Source organism: Chroicocephalus ridibundus, chromosome 5 (assembly GCF_963924245.1).
Source record: "Chroicocephalus ridibundus chromosome 5, bChrRid1.1, whole genome shotgun sequence".
NCBI classification, from domain to species: domain Eukaryota; kingdom Metazoa; phylum Chordata; class Aves; order Charadriiformes; family Laridae; genus Chroicocephalus; species Chroicocephalus ridibundus.
Window position 1 is genome coordinate 29296335 of NC_086288.1, and position 21373 is coordinate 29317707.

General features: G+C 43.6%; 2 protein-coding genes across 10 annotated transcripts in view; one reads left to right on the forward strand and one right to left on the reverse strand.

Moving 5' to 3' along the window:
• Nucleotides 1–3165, reverse strand: part of MTTP (microsomal triglyceride transfer protein) — a 28356-nt gene extending 25191 nt beyond the window's left edge. The window contains exon 1 of the mRNA XM_063337034.1: nucleotides 2987–3165. Within this exon, the coding sequence (XP_063193104.1) occupies nucleotides 2987–3047 (61 nt within the window). The 5' untranslated portion in view covers nucleotides 3048–3165. The remainder of the gene's footprint in view (nucleotides 1–2986) is intronic.
• A 4354-nt stretch (nucleotides 3166–7519) lies between these two features.
• TRMT10A (tRNA methyltransferase 10A) overlaps nucleotides 7520–21373 on the forward strand; it is a 31546-nt gene continuing 17692 nt past the window's right edge. For 3 of the 9 annotated variants that reach the window (XR_010071139.1, XR_010071140.1, XR_010071138.1), the window contains exons 1-8: nucleotides 7704–7889; nucleotides 8964–9252; nucleotides 10271–10433; nucleotides 13579–13650; nucleotides 14078–14152; nucleotides 15128–15277; nucleotides 16459–16564; nucleotides 20113–21164. Coding sequence is in view for 4 of the 9 variants with exons in the window: in XM_063335384.1 (XP_063191454.1) it covers nucleotides 9041–9252; nucleotides 10271–10433; nucleotides 13579–13650; nucleotides 14078–14152; nucleotides 15128–15277; nucleotides 16459–16564; nucleotides 20113–20276 (942 nt within the window). In the remaining 5 variants the exon portion in view is untranslated. Of the gene's footprint in view, nucleotides 7642–7697; nucleotides 7890–8963; nucleotides 9253–10270; nucleotides 10434–13578; nucleotides 13651–14077; nucleotides 14153–15127; nucleotides 15278–16458; nucleotides 16565–20112; nucleotides 21268–21373 lie in introns of those variants that run through there. The other 6 variants (XR_010071141.1, XM_063335384.1, XM_063335383.1 and 3 more) reach the window with 6 other exon arrangements.

A 21373-nucleotide genomic window follows, 5' to 3' on the forward strand; every position in this document is an offset into this window, starting at 1 on the left:
AGAGGTGCAAAACAGAAACAAATACTTCACAACAGAGTTAATCTAAGAAAAGCAAAGTGCTGTCCTCAGGGAAATGCATCTCAGTCTTATGACAAGTTGGGGAGGGGTGGGGAAAGGAAGAAAAATCTATCAAAACATCTCAGAAAAATTCTTAAGCATGCTGTAATGTCATCAGTGTGTCCAAAGTCCCTTGCAGAGAATCAACAGGCTATCACAATGTATGTCATGTCCCTGAGTTATTTATTTATCCCTCTGCTGAATAAATTTCAAATTTTAAATCCAATTAGATAGGTGGACAGTGTATTTCCAACATGGCTGTTGGATATATACGGGTATATTCTGCAGTTCTCAAAAAGTCCAAAACCCCTTTTTAAGGTTTTGCTCACTTCCTTCCCCTGTTCACACAGATGTCACAGCAGTAGATCAAGGTAAGCTTCAAAGAACCTTTTCCTGAGGAAAACAGTGACCCCACCAAGTCTCATCTGCAAGTTGCGTAAATTGGCAAAGCTACGCAGAACTAAACTGACTTATGCTTTACGCCAGCTGGAGATGTGGCACAGCAAGTTTGGTAACCCAGGGGAAAGCAGCCTGTTTGCATGTGAGAGCTCAAAGCTGTGACTATTGATTTTTTTGCAGGGAGGCTGAAGCATTAATGTTGGCACGACGGGGATCTTCCAGTTTTGCATGTCTTGTGTGTCTGCTTCAAAAAAAAAAGTCACCAAGAGGCATTCCTTCAGGTTTACTGTGAATTTCCTAGCCACTTCCCTAATTCCCCACACTCCTATCAGCTTTGCAGCTACGTTGCCCTTGAGAGCGGAGGGTGCTCAGTGCCTGCCCAGAGATGGCTGCACCTTTCAGAGACACCCCTGGTTCCTTGCAGTACCACGGAGCGGGTCGCTTCCTGGTTTGAAACGTCCTTCATTTGCAGCAGAAATGGCAGCGCTAATGATTTAATATCAGCTGAGATTTTACAAGTGCCACCCACTAGGTGCTTTCTAAACACAGAGGGTGACACAATCCCACCTAAAGATTAAGGTGGGGGGAAAACATATCCAAGAAAAATGATCTGGGTGATGAGAGACATGCCTTATTAGTTACGGTGGATGTTTGTGGTTTTGCTCCCTCTCTCTTTTCAGTTAAAATTACCTTTCACCTATCCTCTTCCTTTTCACACCACTCAACCCATAGATCTTTTTTTCCTTTTTGCAACAGTTCCTTCCCTCTTCCTCCCTTTTGGCATGGGCTTCTCCCCACACACAAAAGAGCTGTTCCCTCCTGAAGGAAACAGATGAGCAAATGATGCAGCACTTGTCCCACTGACCAAGAAGGGAGGAGAGATGGACATAAAGACTGCAATCGGCCATGCTCTCTTAGGGTCAGAAGTGCCTGCCTTCGAGGTGGAGTACATAACATATAGTTTGACTAGTAATGTTAAGTGTCTGTCATTAAGGGTAACATGCCAAGTCTATAATTAAATCATGATACTGTATAATACAGAAGGTTACACTGCATAAGTAGAGACAGCTGTCAAGTCCTGTGCCTTTTATTAATACATATGGCATGCACAGCATTTGCGTCTCTAACTACTTGCTGGCTCTACCTTCATAAATTATATTTGCTGCTGTTTCTGATACCGGATAGCTTTAAAATGCAAGACCCATCCACTTTGAAAATATTTTTCAAGTGAAACTGCAGTAGGAAAGTTTCATGTGTGCTGATATAGATGACTTAAAAGAAAAGAGTATTCCTTCAATATTTCCAAAAAGAAGCATGGCCCTGGTGGAAAGGTAAAACACTTATCCTAATCCCAGCTCTGTCACTGAGGCACTAAGCGGCTTTTGGGCCAGTAATTTAGCTCTCAATCTCTCTGCACAAGAGAGAGATGAGACCTGCCAGAGCTGAAGGGAGGACTAACTAATGAGAAAATACCTGCTCCGTACCTCGGGGATGTAAAGTGACAAGCAAATATTATTTCACATCAAGAAGGATCTTTGCTTAATTGAAATTAAGAAGAAGATGGGAAAAGCTGACAGCAGCATGTTGGTTTCTAGCCATAAACGTTACTTAGCAGTTTTGTGAAATACACTCATGGGTAGAAGAACTGCCTGCAAACTTCTCTGCTTTATAACTCCTGTCGTAAGGGGGTATGGAGGTAGGGAGGAAGATTGTTGCTCTGTGCTTACATAGATAGATACAGTGTCCTGGATCCCCTGCAGGGAGGAGGAAAAGGCACCCATAAGAGCACCTCTACAGCCTTTTTAACAGTTTAACCTAGGATGGTGTGCCCCAACCTGCTCCTCCTCCTTATGATGAGGACATCCTTATTAAACGAAAAACTAGGTGTCAGCTCATGTTTTAAGGTTGCTGCTCCTCTAAATTTAATGTCAAATTGTACATGAAGGTCCACTAGAAAAGACACCTTTCCTTGCTTCATACGCTGGCACTGCTGAAGTGGGCACTCTCCAAATTTCATACCCTTGACCTTTGTCAAGACACCTCAGTAAAGCCCTGCTCCCAGGGCTTGTGCAGACATCCAGCTTTTCATGACTTATTGCAGAGCAAGCTCCCCATGAAATTAATGGGATGCTTGTTACTGACTTCAGTGGTAGCTCAGTCAACTGCTCAGAAGCTGAAACCTGGAGAGCCCTGAGCACTTCCTGGCTGTGCTCCACCAGAGCACTTCTGTGTGTTTAAGTTTTGAGCATAGTCCCTTTCAAGTCAGTGCTCCCACAGCGTGTCCTGACTAAGCAAGGTCAAGATCCCCAGTCTCCTGGCTCATGTCGCTGGTCCTGTGCACCTGAAAACATTGTCTCTTCCATCCCCTCTGCCGACATGAATGCTACAAGCACTTAAGCCTTTGTAATTACTGAATGTATTTTGCATTACTCAAAGACAAACAAGTAAAGATGATCGTTTTTGCTGCAAAACAGATCTGCATACACACACTGGTTATGCCTTTGCTGAGCCGAGTCCGGCACAGACCTACCTTTAACAGAGGCTGAGTAGGTGGAAATGATGCAAAGGAACAGCACAGTAAGAAGAATCATGCTGGACTCCCCCGAGCTCCTGACTGCAGCATGAAGTGTGAGAGCCTCCAAGAAGTGAGCTGCTGAGAGTGGAGGGGCGCTTGCAGAGAGCACTGCCGGGTCGGCCACACTGTTTATCTAGATGTAGTAAAGGTCAGATTCCAAATTCCACACTCAGGTACTAAGTTCATCAAAGGACTTCCAGTTAATTATTAAGAACTAAGGTAACTGGTGGTTTCTACCCCATTTTATCGATTGCCTCAGCTTTCATTTTTGAATGCTAAGCCCACACTGCCACATTTCTGAGCGGGGAAGCCCCTCTCCAGGCCTGGCAGAACCCACCGCTCCTCCTCTGTCTGAACGAAAGGGTGTTTGGCTCTGTTGCTGCCAGGGGACAGACCCTGACCACTGTCTCGTACCATCTCTTGGAGCAACCCCAGAGGCAGATGCTTTTTAAGGGTCTTCCTGGAAGCAGAAGTACATGGGATTTATCAGTGCCATCCCAAAAAGTGATGCTACTTTGTTACGGAGACTCAGATGCAATGTCAGCTCCTGCTACATTGTATCCTACCAAATTCTCTTTGTTTCAGGAGCCCCGGGTCCATCGTTGCACTGGCAGATGTTAGAGGCTGAAAGGATGAGATAAACTTGCCATTCCGTCCCACCTCGGCAAAGAGTACCTGCATGGCTAGGTCTGGGAGCAGGGCAAACCAGGCCCTCCTTTTCACCCCTATTTTCCCCTTTTCTCACGCTCACTTCACCGCCTCCCCTGATAAGCCCCCAGCTGACTAGCTCACGCGCTTCCCCGTTTCCTCTGAGAGTAAATCCCAGGTCATCTTGCACTAAGCCTCATGGCCACAGGGCTTGCTAAAGGACCCCTTGTCCTTCAGGTGATGGCGGGGCAGTAGGTCACCCCCTGGCTGTCACAGTCTGCGAGGGGACACACTCTCCCCTGGCATGTGAAGCTTCCCTGGCTCTGCGGGGAGGGAGGATCTGGTCCTGCTTGAAGAGGCCCACCCATGAGCCGTCACCACACTCCTCCACTCCACTTTCCAGAGGTTGCTTTAACAAGACTGTGAGCTACGAGCATCCTGACTGAACCAGTGCCACCACAGGCTGCATTCAGCTGTTCCCAATGGGACATTTCTGCCACCAGCTCCTCTGTATTAGTAAGGGATTGTAAGGTGAGAACAGTCTTCACCTTGGGTGGTATAAATGCTGCCCCTGTTGCCTTGTGGTAGAAGAGAAGCTAAGCACTATGGATGTCAAATGTTGCCCAGCAGTGAGAAGCAACAGGTCTATCCATGCAAACGCCCCTTGCTCAGGCTCATCTCTCTGCACCTTGTGGAAGTCCCTCTGGAGCTCTTCGCATGTTGTATGTGCATGCATGCGGGAGGGAGGAGATTAGTAGGAAACCCTGGGGACTGCTACTGATGCTCCCCAGTTTGCTGTTATTTGTGCTGCTTCCCCAGTGCAGGCTGTAACATGCTCCTGAATTCAAGGGACTGAGGCAGAGGACTCCAGCTGATCCTCTTTCTGCATTTGGTGAACGAGGAGCTTGCCAGGCTTTCTGAGCTTTTTTTGAAAAAAATAAGGACACTATTTGTGTGCAAAAACTAACTCTGACTAGAGAGAGACCAGAGGTAAGGATCCTGATCTGGAAATGCAACATTCACATTTCACTCACGGTGAGCACTTGATGTTGGTCTGAAATCTGGAGAAAAGAAATTGTCCTTTTATGCTCTGGGGACAGAGGAGATGTATTTCTTCTATGAAATGAAGTTATTTACAAAAAGGCCTCCCTTAGACACTAGAATATCAGAGGCCAGATCCCCTGCTGAGTTAAATCAGCATTCTCTCTTTGGACACCAATGTAGTAGGGCCAATTATAGAACTAAGAATGTAGCCATGATGCAGAGAAATAGCGTACATATATTTCCACGTGCATATACATACATATACCTATATACATACCTATAATGCATACTTGGTATATTCTTCAAACAGCTTAAAACCAGGAGGCCTGAGCTTCACGTCAGTTATGCCCAGAGTAAATGAGCAGTGACTTCCCTGAAGTCAAATTACGCCAGTGAAAGAAGCATTGTGCCCACCAAAGTCCATTACACGCAGAGGTTGAGGATCAGCCCCTAATGTACGCTTCACGCCATGCTGGCATATGTACTGGGGTCAAAGTACTACTGTTGCTGCACATTTTCCAGAGTCCAAACTATAAGTCTCATATCTTTATACAACCTAATAAAACTAATGAGATTTCCTCACATCTTCTGAGGTCAATGGAATGTTTCTGTCTTCACAAGTGACAGTGTGAAGATCTTGGTTTTCAACACAAACTTTCAGCTACGCGCATCAAAGTACCCAAGTCCATCTTTGCCCTTCAGATGGGTGCCTTTGTGCCCCAGCTCCTGCTGTTTTGGTGGATAAGATGCCCCACCACCCCCTCTTTCTGCCGCAGGGGGTGGGGGGAGGGAGATGCATAGCCAAGCCACTGGCTAAAGGTGAGTTGTGCGTGTCACTCACATCCCAAGCCTCGCCTCAGGAGTGCTGCAATCAGACCTGGACCACAGAGACTGATGTCTGTGTCCACACCCAAGCCTCCACTGAGTATCTTTTTTCCTCTCGCCACACTCTGCCTCTTGACCAGCAGTGCTGCTTGTACAGAATGCTTCAATATACAGCTTTCAACTATGGGGCGTTGAGTTTGTTCTGTTGCTGGGGGGAACTCACCATTTGAACGAGCATCTTGAAAAGTCATGTTATGGCTCTATCAAAATAATGAAATCCAGTCAGACAGCTCTTTCTCAATATTTGCAACTGCTCAGGTTTTCATTTTGCTTTGTCACCACTTGGCAGAGTTCATAAAACATTGCATTATCCTGTATCGGTGTTTGAGGACGTAGGGATCTGGGTTAGCAACACTGACGCTTTAGAAAGCCCAATATGAAAAAAACAGATTTATAAATCAAAATGCGTAAGCGTTTGCTGCATTCTAAGAAAAAGTACATCTGAATATTAGGTGAATTTGTTAGATGACTTTTTGGTTTTTTTAAAAGAGCAAGCAAGCAGATGGGCTTCTATCAGTAACTGATCTGCAACCTTTTAATGACCAAAGGAAACCAAAGGATTCTTCACAGGGACAGTGGCACATTTGGACTTTTGTGATGCTGATGTGTAAAGCTAGATATGAATAGTAACACAAGTGAGGTTTTAAATAGATGCTAGCAAAAGCAAATGCAAATCCAGCTATTTTTAAAGTAATGCAGGGAATAGGAATCACAAACGAGATCAAATATTACAGCAAATATTAAATACCAACAGCAGTTAAAGGTCAGTGTCTTACTATAGTGACAGCACACAGTTTTGTGATTTTAACATAGCCATAGTAAACCTGAAACCAGCACTAAAACTGAAAGAGTGTGTATATCTGGAACGAATGAAACTTGAGATAAACATCGATGCAGATGAAAAGGATATTATGGTAGCATGCACTCTTATGTTTGCTAACTTTATGTGTCTCATTAACCAGGGGCGAACAGATATCTACATATTTAGGCTGCCCAAAATACATTTTTCTCATATAATATAATCCCCGTCTCCAGAATCAAATTCTGTACCAGGGCAGCATTTGTTCATGAAGTTATCTGAAGGCAAAAGAACGCTGCCCTTCGTTGACACTAGAGTTTAAAAAGCTAATTGGTGTTGGCCTTTGAAGCGTGAAGGCGCGCACCCCTTTTTAAGGGGCAGTGGGAACACGGCATTGCTGGGGGACCTCTGGAGCGAGAAATCTGCTCTGAGGAATGTCACCAACTTAAAAATACCTCGCTGTCCCCTGCGTGAACTCAGCAGTGTCATCAAAACCATCAGATAAAAATAAGGTTTTCTTACTTTTCGCTCCTCTTAATCCTGTGGAGCCACGGCAGCCATAAGGGAGGAGGAGCACGGCTTTCCCTGTAAGTCGCAGCAGGGGCTGATTTCCAAGCAGTGTGCTCCCCTGTCTCCCTGCCTGCAAGGCCGGGCCCCAAAGGCCCCTGAGGCCAGTCCAGGCACCCACCTCCACCCCGACCCCGAGTGGCCACCGACAGCCAACCTCGGCCCGTCAGTGACTGTCATAAGCAGCGGCGTGAAAATGAGAAACCCACCCCAAACCATGACTGATCTTCAAGTGCATTCGTTACGGTTGTATTTTTTGGGGGTTGTGTTGTGGTTTTTTTTTTCGACTGGAAGCTGCTGCCCGTGAAACCAGTGCGGACACAGAACACAGCAGTCGGGGGCGCAGCCCCGCCGCCCAGCGGGGCCAGAAGGACGGCCGCTCCCCGCCGCTCCACACAACCCCCGTGTACGCCCCTCAAGCAACAGGCAGGCGGTAGCGGGGCGGGAAAGGCTTATCGTGACGCAACGCGATACTTTATATCGGACACGCCCCTCAGCGCCGGGGCGGTCTCCGTGAGCGCCGCGTGACTGCCGCCCGTTGCTCGCCGGGATTTGAAGTCGTGCGCGCGCGCGCACGCGTGCGTAGGGGGGAGGTGCGCGCGCGGGGGGCGGTGGGTTCCTCCTCCTCCCGCCCCATCCCCGGCCCGGCGCGTGGGGCGGCTCGCGGGTATGTTACAGCCCCCCCGCCCCACGTCCGTTACCCCTTGGTGTATTGGGGGGGGCAGGGGAGGGTGTGTGTGCTTGGGGTCGGCTTCCCTCAGGGGGAAGAGAGGGGAAAATGGCCGCCTCCCAACGGCCTAGGGAGCCTCGCACTCCCCCTCCCCGCGCCCGGCTGCCGGCTGTGGGAGGGGCGGTCACGGTCATCGGCCTCCGGGCCCTTGTGTGCGGGAGTGGCCGATCCTGTCGAGTTACGAGGTACCTCGGCGCTTGAGCAGAAATAACGCGTGTGTGTTGCTCTATATATAACGTGTGTATACATAGATACGTGTATATATGTAGATGTATACGTGCCTATATATACACAGGGGCAGGTGTATGTGTAGAGCTCGGTATCGGCGGGGCCTGGGCGTTGAGGCGGTTGCACAGTCCCCCCCCCACGCGGGGCCGGGCCGTTGGGCACCTACGAGCCACCTCCGCTCCCCCGGGCCTTGTGTCTCAGCGCCCCCCCGGCAGGGAAATCGGAGTGTGACGGCAAAAACACTTCTGGTTTTCTGGTGTTTTGTGTGTTTTCGGCTCTTCTCTTCCTGAAGAAGCCGGGGGACTGGGGGAGTTTTTTCTGCATGTTGGCTCTGTAGGTGCCGTGTTCTCTGGTGAAGTAGTTACCTTTAGAAAACCGTGCGGCTGTTAAGCACAGAGGAGTTAACTAGTACGAGAAAAATACTTACCATTGAAAAGGAGAGGGTATAATTGTTGATTTGAACACGGAACGTTTTGCTGAGTAACACTTGTGTCTGTTCATCCCCTTACTTGCAGTGTTTTGGCCAGAGTCTTTGGTTTTCAGAAGAAATAAAAATTAATTTTGAAGGGGTGCAGGTTGTTCACACGGTTTTCCCCCCCCCCCCCCCGCAAAATGGCTTTAGTCTCTTTAAAATTCTATTTCTCTAACATGCTGCCATAGTTACGTTACAGGATATCTCTTTGGTTTTTTCAGTTTGTGTACACATAACAGTACTGCTGATGGTTTTTTCTTTTATCTTTAACCCAGTATGATTCCCTGCTTTTATGCAGTTGTGTTTTCATAAAGCTTTTAATTGGAAACTGTTGGATAGCTGCAGGTGTAGCAGGCAGAGTTTTAGATGTGATCTGTATACAGGTTATAATCTCTCCAGTATTTCATATGTTACTGTTTGCGGAAACACTAACCTAGCCTTAAAAACAGGCCATGTCTTCTATTTTTTTCTTTATTCAGGTTTATGGTAGGTATAGAGTGATATTCATTCTACTTGAACTTGTTAACAACACTCATACTATTGGTTTTTTTTCTTACAGAACTGGTGAGGAAAAAGCTCGCTTTTAATGACATATTTATCACGTGTTGAGAAGTCAGTAAACCCGGCCAAAAGCTAATGTCGTCAGAAACGCCAAGAGAAAGTCCAGAGGTGCCAACGGAAAATACCATGTCCCCTGATGTGGAAGGAGAGGTGAAGTTAAGTGACAATCCAGTAGAGAGACAGAAGGCAGGCTCAGACAAGGAAGAGTGCCTTGCAGCCATGTCCAAGAGGCAAAGGAAGAAACTATTGAGGCAGAAACAGTGGGAAGAACAGAAAGATCTACGGAGGTATGGTTTGCAAAACGGGTTTCCTAGGATCGTGTGTAGTAGTTAGTGCTAATAATAATGATATGTCAGCAGAATTTGTGCATAAATTGCTTTAGCAAATCAAGGCAGTTGAACAAGTTTTCTCCTGTGCCAGGTTTAAAGCAGTAGTCATAGGCTACTCCATCAACATATGAAGAAGTTATAAAGGTAAGCATCCTCTCTTCATACTAGAAGTGTTCCTCAACCGGAAGAGGATATCAGGAGGGATTCAAACTTGCATGTTTTTGGCTTGTGAGAACAGAGAAATAACATGTGCCCTAGTTCCTTTCTGAATGGGCTACACACTCTTTCCCTTGTGCTGTCAGACTTGGTGAATCTTACAAAGGCAGTGAATAAAAAAAATTTCTTTTGATACATGAAATGCTGTGCTATAAGTTATGTTGACTTACAGTCTGTTAAATTAGTTTTGGAAGATGGTGAGCTTCTGTATTATTCTGTTGTTGGGAGAAAGCGTATCTGCAAATGGGCTGATTGTGGTTTATCCTTGTCTTGCTGATGTGAAGTCTTCCTTCCCAACGCAGTGGCTGTTAAGGTTGCTGTCTCTGAAAATTGATCTCCCAACTGTCTGCACTCGTCGGGGGATTGGGGGAAGAAACAATTGCTTCAGAAGCCTTTTGAAAAACACTTTAGTGAAACGGGAGGTAAATTGCCTTCCACATGCTGATTCTGATGCTGCAATTTGCACCATCTTTTTGGTTGTTTCTGTTACGAGATGTGACTCAGAGCACCCTTAAATCCATGAGACTCTCACTGTTGACTTCACTAAATTTGTGTCAGATGTCTGTAGGTATATACAGAACTTCACGGAGGCAGAGTATGTGTTTCATGCTGGTACCAGCCTAGCACAAATGGCGATGTTTAAGCCAACACAGTCTTGGGACAACTACCCTGATCGTAGAAGTATGCATTTATGTGCGTAACATGCACCTCAGCAGATCTGACAGTACTTTTTTGAAGATTTGTTTGTTTGTTTATTTAGGCAGAAACGAAAAGAAAAACGACAGAAGAGAAAACTAGAACGTCAGTCAAAATTGGACTCCAATAACGAAGGGAATGACAGAAAGCGTATGCGAAGGGAAGTTGTTCCTAGTACACTTCGTCTCATTGTGGACTGCAGCTTTGATGATTTGATGGTGCTAAAGGTAAAAGAAACTTACCCATCACAAACAAATGTTGAAAGGTTCTCCAGTGGCAGCGTCGATGCAATGTCAGAGCACAAAGACTGGAGAACAGCTTTCAGAGGACAGTTAGCACGTTTAAGATCTCCCAGACCTGCTTACATCAGTTGCTGAATTTTTTAGGGTTTGGAATGTACCTTTCTATAAGCTTGCCAAAGATTTTGTTTGCCTTCATGGATATGCAGTAAGTTATATTCCCAAAACAGGAATACAGAAACAGTTTGTGTCTTCTGTTCACCATGAAGTTAGATGCAGTCTGCCCCAAAATGCTTTGCTAGAGGGGCTGTAGATGCCACATCCAGTTACTTTCTCTTTCAAAGTGGGCCTGAGGCTCCCAACTGTGTTGGTAACTATTTGTGGAAATGAGAATTTTGAGCATTATGAGGATACTGGCCTTTTTCTCTTAGTCACATGAGAGGCAGTTAGGACAGGAGGACACTGTTCAGGCTGTCTCTAAAATTTTAGAATGGGTGAAAAGAACAGGTGAAATGATCGCACGATAGGTAATTATGAGAAAGATCAGCATGACACCCAACCACTGATCAAGGTGATTGGTGTGGTGTTTTAAGATCAAAACAGCTTTAACCCTGTGAGGAAAGTATGTTAATCTGCAGCCTCCTGTAAGAGTGTGGCCTTTGGTTTCTGAGTCAGACCTCTCCCCTCTCTGTTACCCTGACCCCCTTCTGCTGTGCCAGGGACTTCAGTGCCCTGCAAGACTGCTTGAATACAAGCTTTTGCAAAGCCCATCTTGCAGCTCGTTGAGTGTAATGCAGAGCATGTATAGCACTGATGGAGGCTAGTGCCTCTCACCACAAAATTTTTGGAAGCTCCAGTTGGCATTTTGGAACTTGGTTCCCTGAGGAGCCCTTCAGCAGTGCCTCAGAAGAGACCAGAAGACCACCTTGATAGTTTTGGAGATGCTGACAGGGTGTTTCCTGCTAGGCTTTGTCCTTTATAAAATGCGTTTGCTTCCTTGGTCAGGCAGAGCCCCTGTTAAGCCTGATATAAAACCTGGTACTTCTGCAGGTGTTTAGGAAGAGTGAAGCTGTAAGTGAAGATGGTTGTGGCATTTAGCGATAGGCTTAATTATATGCCTTTGCTAGTGTCTGTAAGAACTTGCATTGCAATATTGTAGTGATAAAGTCTAGTTTATTTGAAATCCTTTGGGATACCAAAATACTCTCAAAGCACTACATGACTCAAAGCAATATAATGATGTTTCATTTTAAAATGGGAACCAGTTATATTTACAAAACACTGCTTTTGGGGCACTGAGAACAGAGCTATGTAATGTACCTTACAGAAAACATAATTGGTTTAAAAGTAAGTCTGCTGCATTTCAGGTAGTACTAGTTAACTGTTGTCCAAATTGTCAGGTCAAAATGCCAGAGACGGACACTAAATTATTTGCATTATTCTGGGGTTCTTCAGGTTAATTATGCATATTTAATTTTCTTAAATATAAGCAGCATATTCTCAGGATTTTTCCATGGGTGAAAGACCGAGTATTGTCACAGTGATAAATTTGCTTCATTCTTCAGATTAATTTTGAGTATGTTATTACACATAATTAAATTCCAGTGATTTTTGTTTGTTTCTTAGAATAATGCAAATCAGTCATAGAATCATTTAGGTTGGAAAAGACCTTTAAGATCATCAAGTACAATCGTTAACCTAGCACTGCCAAGTCCACCACTAAACCATGTCCCTCAGCACCACATCTACACAGCTTTTAAATACCCCTAGGGATGGTGATTCAGCCACTTCCCTGGGCAGCCTGTTCCAATGCTTGACAACCCTTGTGCGGAATAAATTTTTCCCAGTATCCAATCTAAACCTTCCCTGGTGCAACCTGAGGCCATTTCCTCTTGTCCTATCACTTGTGACTGGGGAGAAGAGACAGACCCCCACCTCGCTACAGCCTCCTTTCAGGCAGTTGTAGAGAGCAATAAGGTCTCCCCTCAGCCACCTGTTCTCCAGACTAAACAACCCCAGCTCCCTCAGCCGCTCCTTGTAAGCTCTAGACCCTTGTGCTCTAGACCCTTCACCAGCTTTGTTTGCCCTTCTCTGGACGTGCTCCAGCACCTCAACGTCTTTCTTGTAGTGAGAGGCCCCAAACTGGACACAGTACTCGAGGTGCGGCCTCACCAGTGCCAAGTACAGGGGGACGATCACTTCCCTAGTCTTGCTGGCCACAGTATTCTTGATACAAGCCAGGATGCTACTGGTCGCCTTGGCCACCTGGGCACACTGACAGCTCATATTTGGCCGTCTATCAAGCAACACCCCCAGGGCCTCTTCCGCCGGGCACCTTTCCATCCACTCTTCCCCAAGCCTGTAGCGTTGCAATGGGGTGTTGTGACCCAAGTGTGGGACCTGGCACTTGGCCTTGTTGCACCTCATACCACTGGCCTCAGCCCATTGATCCAGCCTGTCCAGATGCCTCTGTAGAGCCTTCCGACCCTCAAGCAGATCAACACTCCTGCCCAACTTGGTGTCGTCTGCAAACTTACGAGGGTTCACTTGATCCCCTTATCCAGATAGATGATAGAGATATTAAACACAACTGGCCCCAGTGCAGAGCCCTGTGACCAGCCACCAACTGGATTTAATTCCATTCACCACAACTCTTTGGGCCCGGTCATCCAACCAGGTTTTAATCCAGAGAAGACTATGCCTGTCCAAGCAAGGAGCAGCCAGTTTCTCCAGGAGAATGCTGTGGGAAACAGTGTCAAAGGCTTGCTAATGTCTTGGTAGACAACACCCACAGCCTTTACCTTATCCCCTAAGTGGGTCACCTTGTCATAGGAGATCAGGTTAGTCAAACAGGACCTGCCATTCATAAACCCGTGCTGGGTTTATGAATCGAGCACGTGTAGAGATGTCTAAATACACTTTTGTGGAAGATGTTCATGTTTCCTTGTCAGCATTAATCCCTTCACAATGGCCAGTTTTTCTCTCAGGGTCTGATGTCCATGCTCTCTCAGTAGTCACTTTTGCCAGTTAAAAGCTTCCTTTTTCTTTCTTTAGCTTCTGAGTGGCTCATGGTAAAGCATGTTGTGGTGGTCTGTTCGAAGGACTATGTAAAAACAAATTGTGTTGTATACAGGATGTTAAGAAGCTGCACAAGCAAATTCAGAGATGTTATGCAGAAAACCGCAAAGCATTTCATCCTGTGCAGGTATGTTTAAGCAAACTCCGCCCTGACTGTATTGCCATGTACAAAGCATATGAGAAAGGCAGCTGTGGCCCAAGTGGAAAAAAATATTTAAGCTGCCTCTTTTTCATAAGAAAATTACAATCCCTGTATATATGAAAAAGTACGTGCATGCAGCTGAAGAGTGCCAGATACTGGCGTGCCACTAAAATACTGTTGATACTCAGTTTTATCTGTAACAGATTTTTTTAAAAAAAGTGACTGTAAGTGCATATTTCTCTTTTAAATGTGTCATTACCTGTATGAATATGGTCTTAGTACCACTTTCAGCTAAAAAATGATTAAGAGTTTTAACTAATAGTTAAGGGTAGAAAAAATCTTGTACAGAGAGGAAACAGACTGGCACATTAACATTTCAGTATTTTGTATCTTGTGTTTGTTCTTTTCAAAGTTTTACTTGACCAGCCATGGAGGACAGTTGAAGAGCAACATGAATGAAAATGACAAAGGATGGGTAAACTGGAAGGTGAATAATTGAGTATTTCTGTATAAAGGGGTTGTGGTTATAGTTGCTAACTAGGTTGGTTGTTGTGAAGGATCTGTGCTTGTTCCATGTGGGTTTTTTTGAGATCAGAGCAATAGCGTATTAGAAATAGTGTGGCTCTTTGTGTTTTTAATTAATTTAACTTAAATAGCTGAAGACTTCTTGTCTTGAATCTAGCTTTTTTTTTTCCCTTGAGAAATTCCACACATATTCTCCTGTTTTTATTGAACAGGCTCTATCCTCTGATAGACTAAGCAAGACTACTCGATTTAGGCATTTCTGACAGTCTTCTGTCTTGACAGTGCTCTTTTTTATTTCTTGGCGGAAAATAAGACTTTGAAGTCATGATGCGATTCTCTGATGTGCACCTTCACTTCCATTATGTTACCTCTCAACACTGAAGTGTTCTTCAGAAAAGTACCTTGTCTCGTGGTCAAATTCATGTTGGTTTTCTTTACGACTCCCTGATAAACCAGTATTCCAGCAACTTCAAATGAAGACCAGTTTGTGTACATAAAAACAGTTCTACTTTCAGCATGTCTTGTGCAATAGCTGCTTTACAAAAGCATAGCATAAAGCCCTCTTAAGAAACAAGTAATGTTAACTAAGCATTTACTTCTAGTTTCACATTTTTAGAAAGGTGGACTTCAAGATTATTTTGATCACTATGAGAAATATGGTAACATTGGAAGGGAATCACAAGAACTTCAGGATTTGTAAAGTTCTTTTGGTGTTGCAGAAAATTTCCTGATGATTTTTACAAGTCAGTGCTGTAGGGACTGTGGATTATTCATGCAGAAATCAGTCTGCACTGTGCTATGTATGTAAACATGAATGAGGGATGTGGAATGCCTGCATACTATTGGATTTAGTTTTGCTGGTTCCATCTTGGGTCTGTAAAGCTTGCCCAGTAATTTAGCAGTTCAATCTAACTTCTTTTAACTACCTTTTTTTCAGGATATCCAAATTAGGACAGAACACTATAGTGAGCTAATAAAGAAAGAAGACTTGGTATATCTTACCTCAGATTCCCCGGACGTTCTCAGTGAACTTGATGAGAAGAAAGCCTATGTGATTGGAGGACTGGTGGATCACAATCACCACAAGGTAAACTGTGGGTCCATTTCTTTACAGCTCTTTTTTTTTTTTTTTGGCACTGTACTTGATGTTGATGCTGTTCATGTGTAAACTAACAAAAACAAATAACAAGAAAACTTATTCAAAAAAGACTTATTTCAAAAAAAATTTTAAGAAATAGGGGAAAAAAAAACTTCTGGTGGTAGCAGTGTCTTGTGTTCCAGAGTGCAGACATGCTGAGCTTTTTAGGATTTTATCTTTTCATTTTAAATATAGGAATGGAATTAATAACACTGCTCAGCTTACTGAGGGCCATATTTTCAGACAGAAGGGTTTGGTTTCTGTTCATGCAGTTGTGTGTGTGTGCATGCTCTTGTATGTGCATGTGCCCAAATATAGATGAAGAACAGCGCTCGAATCTTGGATGTCCTTTTTTAATAAGTTTGCTTGTCATGAGAACTTGGCTAAGTAACACACATGCCTCAGGGATCTGGTTCCATACCTGTACATGGGATTGTGCTATGTGGACGTGGAATGTCATAGAGAATTCAGTTCGGAAATTAAAGCACTGTTACTGCTTTTCTTCAAATACGCTCCTGTGTAATTTCTGGTGACGTATTTAATATTGCAATGTGATGCTAAAAAAAGAGATGGATCTTAAGCCTTACCAAATGATACTTGAGCAGTTAGTCCACAGTTAAAGACGAGGAGGGAGCTAAAGCAGATCCTTTGTATAGTCATTATGGTATAAAGTGTTTACTCAGTTTCAAAGGGGTTTTCTTGCCGGTCTTGGGCACAGGATTTGCCAGGTTTAAAAAAGCAAACAAAATTTCTTTATCCTTTACTCTTCCTCTCAAAAAAATAACCCGGTTATTGCAATCTGAGTAGCTTTGCATTTAAGCACAAACTCGCCTTTAAAACAGGCTATGGCTGACATGTTCTAGAGCTGCAGCTGCATGAACAAGTTTTATTTACGATCCTTTTGACCGTACATCACAGTGTGACATATAATCAAAGTAGTGACTTTTCCAAAAGTAGGCCTTGAAGCAGGTAGTGTCTAACCGGCGTAAGTTTCTTTTTGTAAATACATTCTAAAGTAAGTTCATGGCAGCCCTGGCAAAACTTGTTGGAAAATGATACTTGTAGTAATCTGTATGCACTGATTAGAATTGGTGATTCTCAGTCCAGCTGTTTTGGTGTCTTTCCCACAGGGAATTACTTACAAAAAAGCTGTAGAGCAGGGAATCAGTCATGCACAGCTCCCTCTTGGAAACTTTGTGAAGATGAACAGTCGGAAAGTGTTAGCTGTCAATCATGGTAAGTTTTAAATCACAAAATAATGACATTATTATAGAATATTCAGAATATTATAGAATACAGAATATCTGCGATATTCAGAATTTGAACCCTCAAAGTGTGCACTGTAGTGCAGATGCCTAAATCTTATTTTATTATGTTGATATTTCTTGAACCAAGTTGCCTTTGGCATACAGTAATTGCCCTGACCTTCAAATACTTCAGATATGGTTAAGTGTAAAGGATGGTGTCTTAGCCACTTAGAAGTGCACCTCCTAGTCTGTTGACTTGTCCCATGAGTAATTTTGACGTTCTTACCATCCTGGTCTTGTTTCCCGGCTTAATTTATAAGTGAGTAAAATGTTAGAAACTATCCCATGTGTTTTATCCCAGGGGAGGATAAATGTATGTGATGTTTTCACCTCTTTGTACAGCTTCGTTCAGCAGTAACTGCTTAGGCATCTGTAGACTGGCCTCATTTGGTATCAGCAGTACTCCATCTGCTGAGCTTTCATAACTGTATTTTTACCTGGTTTCCTGGTTCTGATTGAAGTATACAATTGCTGAACCAAGTCTTGAATCCCACTCCTTTTAAACTTTCAGTTTTACTATTAAATTATCTTTCAGTGTCATTAAACAAAAATACATGCAAAATGGAGCCTACTTAGACCTTTATGGAAATTTTATCTTACCTTGCTTTATTTCAAGTTTATTTTATTATATAACACATTGCTTGATAATAGCTTTATTTTCTGAAAATGCCATTGATTGATGAGGTATGTATTCGCATGATAATAAAGATTATTTAAATGTGGAGGAGAATATGGTACATTACTGGAATTAAAAATTATCAAACTCCATGTATATGTAAGACTTTACATGTTTTAACTTTATATGTTACTTTATTATAGACAAGAATAGGACTTTATATGTTGTTCATCAAAAGTTATGATAGCTGTAGCTTTCTACTGGAGTTTTTCTGCAATAATCTTATACTGACCTCTAGTGTCAGCACTTCTGGAGGCTGTCTTCTACAGGTTTGAGTACTGGGTATAAATTGTATCACTTACGTTGAGGCTTTTATTTATCTGCTTTATGGTCTTGTGCATATTTCTTGTGCCAGACTTCTAGGCTCCTGATTTCACTCTTAATTTAGTTGGTGAGATTTCATTTTTTGTGAGGTTGTCTTTCCTCGCCCTTTAAAAACATTTTAAAATTGCAGCTAAAAGACTCTTAACACAGAGACCCTTTTTAAGGTAAATATTATACTATAGCAGTATTTTGTTTAAGGCTTTTGGGCAGGAAAATAAACACAACTCCACCACCACCAAAAGTGGAGGTGCCTTTAAATTTGTAATTAGGGCTCTGGTGTATATTGTAACCCTAATAGCTTACAACCTAAATCCAAAAAGACAGTTTTCAAGGGAGGTGCTACTTGGCATGAATAAGGTGGACAGAATCAAGCTGCCTCTTAAATCTCATTTTGTGGAGGTGAGAAGGACATTTGCACTGAGGTTTTTGTATTTTGCTGTGAGTACATCTGCCTTATTGTTTTGTGCAACTGTGTAATTGTTCACCCTTTCTGTTTTGATCTGGTTGTTCTGGCCTCTGGGTTCTCCCCCGGGTGCAGAAGTTGAAGCTGGCAGAGTACAGTATGGGGCTCACCAGATGAGAGTGTGGGACCTGGCTGGTCCCTGTGAGACTACTTTTGATAGGTGGGAATTTGTAAAGTCCTGTAGAAGAAGAAACTCCTTCTGAACTGCCTCGTCAGGCTTTGCAGTGTTTTAGTTAAATGGGCCCTCTGGTGGTGAGAGATTGGCATCATCGTTAACAGGAGGATCTGCTTGTTGCTTTTTACTTATGTATTTATACTCTTTCTCTCTTGGGATGGCGTCTCTGTATTTCCACAGGCAGTTCGGTGCCTGCATTGCCATGTTAAAATGGCACGTGGAATATGTGTATGTGTGAAGTATTTGATGCTACAAAAACTGACAAGGTGTAAGATGAGACTTATGTTTTTAACTTGATCTGGAATTTTGAAGCTTGGAAGTGAGATCCATGTAAAATACTGTATGCAAAGCACAACTGCAAATGTAGCTGAGAGCGTGTGTTTCCTTCTGTTCAGGTTTGTATCCCAAGGCTTATACTTTGTACCGTGTGTTGCTCCATTCCAGTCTGCAGGGATGTCTACCAACTGTTCCCGCTACCTCTTTCTGTCCTTGTGTAGTATTTTTGTGGGTATTGCAGCCCATCATAGAAGCCTCTGTTCTTCTGTGGAAGCTACTCTGTTTCCAGTTCTGTTTTTACTATGCAGATAAAAAGTTACAAAGCAAAGAAGAGGCATGCTCCTTATATTTATCTTGTCTCTTAAGCCAGCATTTTTGTTACAGATGCTTTCTGCAGTTACTTACAGTGATAGTAATATAGTCCTTTGAGAGCTCATACCTTTACAGTATGTTTCAGGTGAATAACCTGCTTAGCAAAATGGTCAGCACTTCAGTATCAGCGTCACAGAGAGCAGCTGGCTGTCCAGTAAACCTGGATCCAGGAAACCTCTAGTAAATGTGACACTCTTCTGTAACTTGACTCTCTGACTATGAGATCCATGCTGCTCCTCCCTTTCTGAACGCCTGCCTAACTCTCTGTAAGGTTTTTTCCCTCCACAGCTCCTTTGATCCTTTCTCATATGCTGTTGCTTGGCATTGAGAATGCTTGTACTGGGTACATTCTTTGAAGTCAGCATTCTCCGGTGCTGTTAGCACTATTCCTGTAGCCCCGAGCTTGAAGAGCCACCCCTCTCTCCCAGATTTGTTATCCAAGTCTAGCTTCCTCACCAGCTATAGAGCCTCCTGCTGCCTTCCCTGCTCCTCCTGCCGGCCACAATCTGTGTTGAGAGGTTTTTTGGATGGCCTGGGATTTTTCTAAGTAAGAATTTGCTGATGAATTTTGCTTATAATGCAGTTTGTAGCTCTTGTCAGTCAGGGTAAGTTTTGGGAGTGGAAACAGGAGGAGTAGGAGGGTGACAGTATGGTTAGCATAATAGAAACAGAAAGAAAGAGTCACAGAATTGGAGACTGATAAGGATTTTTGGGATAAGTTCAGATGGAAATGAAAAAGAAAGCTAATTATAGCAGATTTTAGGAAGACTTAGGGCTGTCCATATGTTAGGGGGGGGACAAAGTCATTGCTAAAGTGCATTCACAGCAGTATTCCTGTCAAACATGGGGAAAGTATTAGTGGCTGTGTACTGGTGAGACCTGAAGTACTGGGGGGGACATTTATCTCTATCCCTGAGATAAATTAATTCAAACTGCAGAAGCCATTGCAGGAGCCACTGCAGAAAAGCACTGCTGTGGTAACTGTCTTACAACTGGAGATTCAAAGTGTGCTTGGCTTTAGACTGCAGCAGTAGCAGAATTGCCTTGTCTGCTTCATCAGCTTTACTCTGAAGATGCCACAACCGACTGCATATAAACCTCTGTAAAGATGGATTTGGGTGGGGGGGTGTTCCTATCAGCGGTTCACTTATCTCCCTGTAAAAGAGCTGATGGTCTTTCTTGATGTTGCAGTATTTGAGATCATCCTTGCATACCTGGAGAAGAGAGACTGGAAGGAGGCCTTTTTCAGTGTCTTGCCACAGCGGAAAGGGGCTGTTCCTTTGGGAGAAGTCAATGATTCATCCAAACATGTTCTCTCTGGAAAAGAAGACGACAATGACTCGGACAGCAACTAAGCTTCAGAATGAGAAGATGGGAAAAATAAGACATAACAGTTCTTGGGATAAAACTGGGATGTGAAGTAGTTGTACTCCAAAGACCATCTGCTGCCCTTGTGATACGGAATTGTCTCAATGCTTGGTATTTCCATAGTTGGCCCAGAGCTGTTTCTGGACATGAAGGGTAAAGATAAATACAGGGTTTTTACACTGAAACTTCAATATTAATAGCTCTTTTTAAAAAAATAAATTAATGGCAGATGCAGTATTTATTTTGTTTCCCAAGGAAACTATTTGCTTTTTTTTTTTTATTTTTTTTGATACATGCAAGGTTGAGTGTTTTGTGAGCCGATGCAGGCAGGACGCAGGAACAACTGCAAAACCATGGATGAAAGGCAAAGAACAAGTTTAATCTTGATACCTCACAAACTGGGGAATCTCCGAAGCAACACCCGGTCAGAGGCACGCAAGCAGGGACCATGGGCACCGTGGCGCAAGAGAGTGTTCTTGTTAGCAAGAGTCCTTGGCAGCGAGAAAGTCCACGTTAGCAAGAGCGCACATGGACTCCCTGTTCTCTCTGGTATTTAAAGGGTTCAAACAGGCATAGTTTTGCTACTGTGCTTTGATCTTCAGCAACAGGCCAGGATTCTCAAGTGGCTGGATAAGGTGTCCCTGAGTCCATCACAGACTTCTGTTATCTAAGCGCAAGTGTTTTTCTTGCAAGCACCCGAGACTGAATAACAATTAGTGTGATATAGGTGCTTTCGAGTACCCCAGGTGCGAGTCACTTGAGCATATTTACTGTCCTCCTCGCCAATCTTCCGTTGCTTTCCCACAGGTGTATTACCCAAGAGTACTTTGACAGACAAGACAATACAATACGTACAGGATCATGTGATAAAACAGGTATACTGAAATGGAGGGACTTGTAAGAAGGAGTTCCTGTCTCCTGGTCTTGTGCTGAGACTATGTGATAAATTTTGCTAAGATGCTCAAAAAGTAATAAAAAATTATTGTGTCACCTTAACTCAATGTGCACCATGTACCAACCAAGATGCACAATTTGCACTCATGCAGACATTCATCCTACTCAAACTGAAGTATAAAGCACTGGC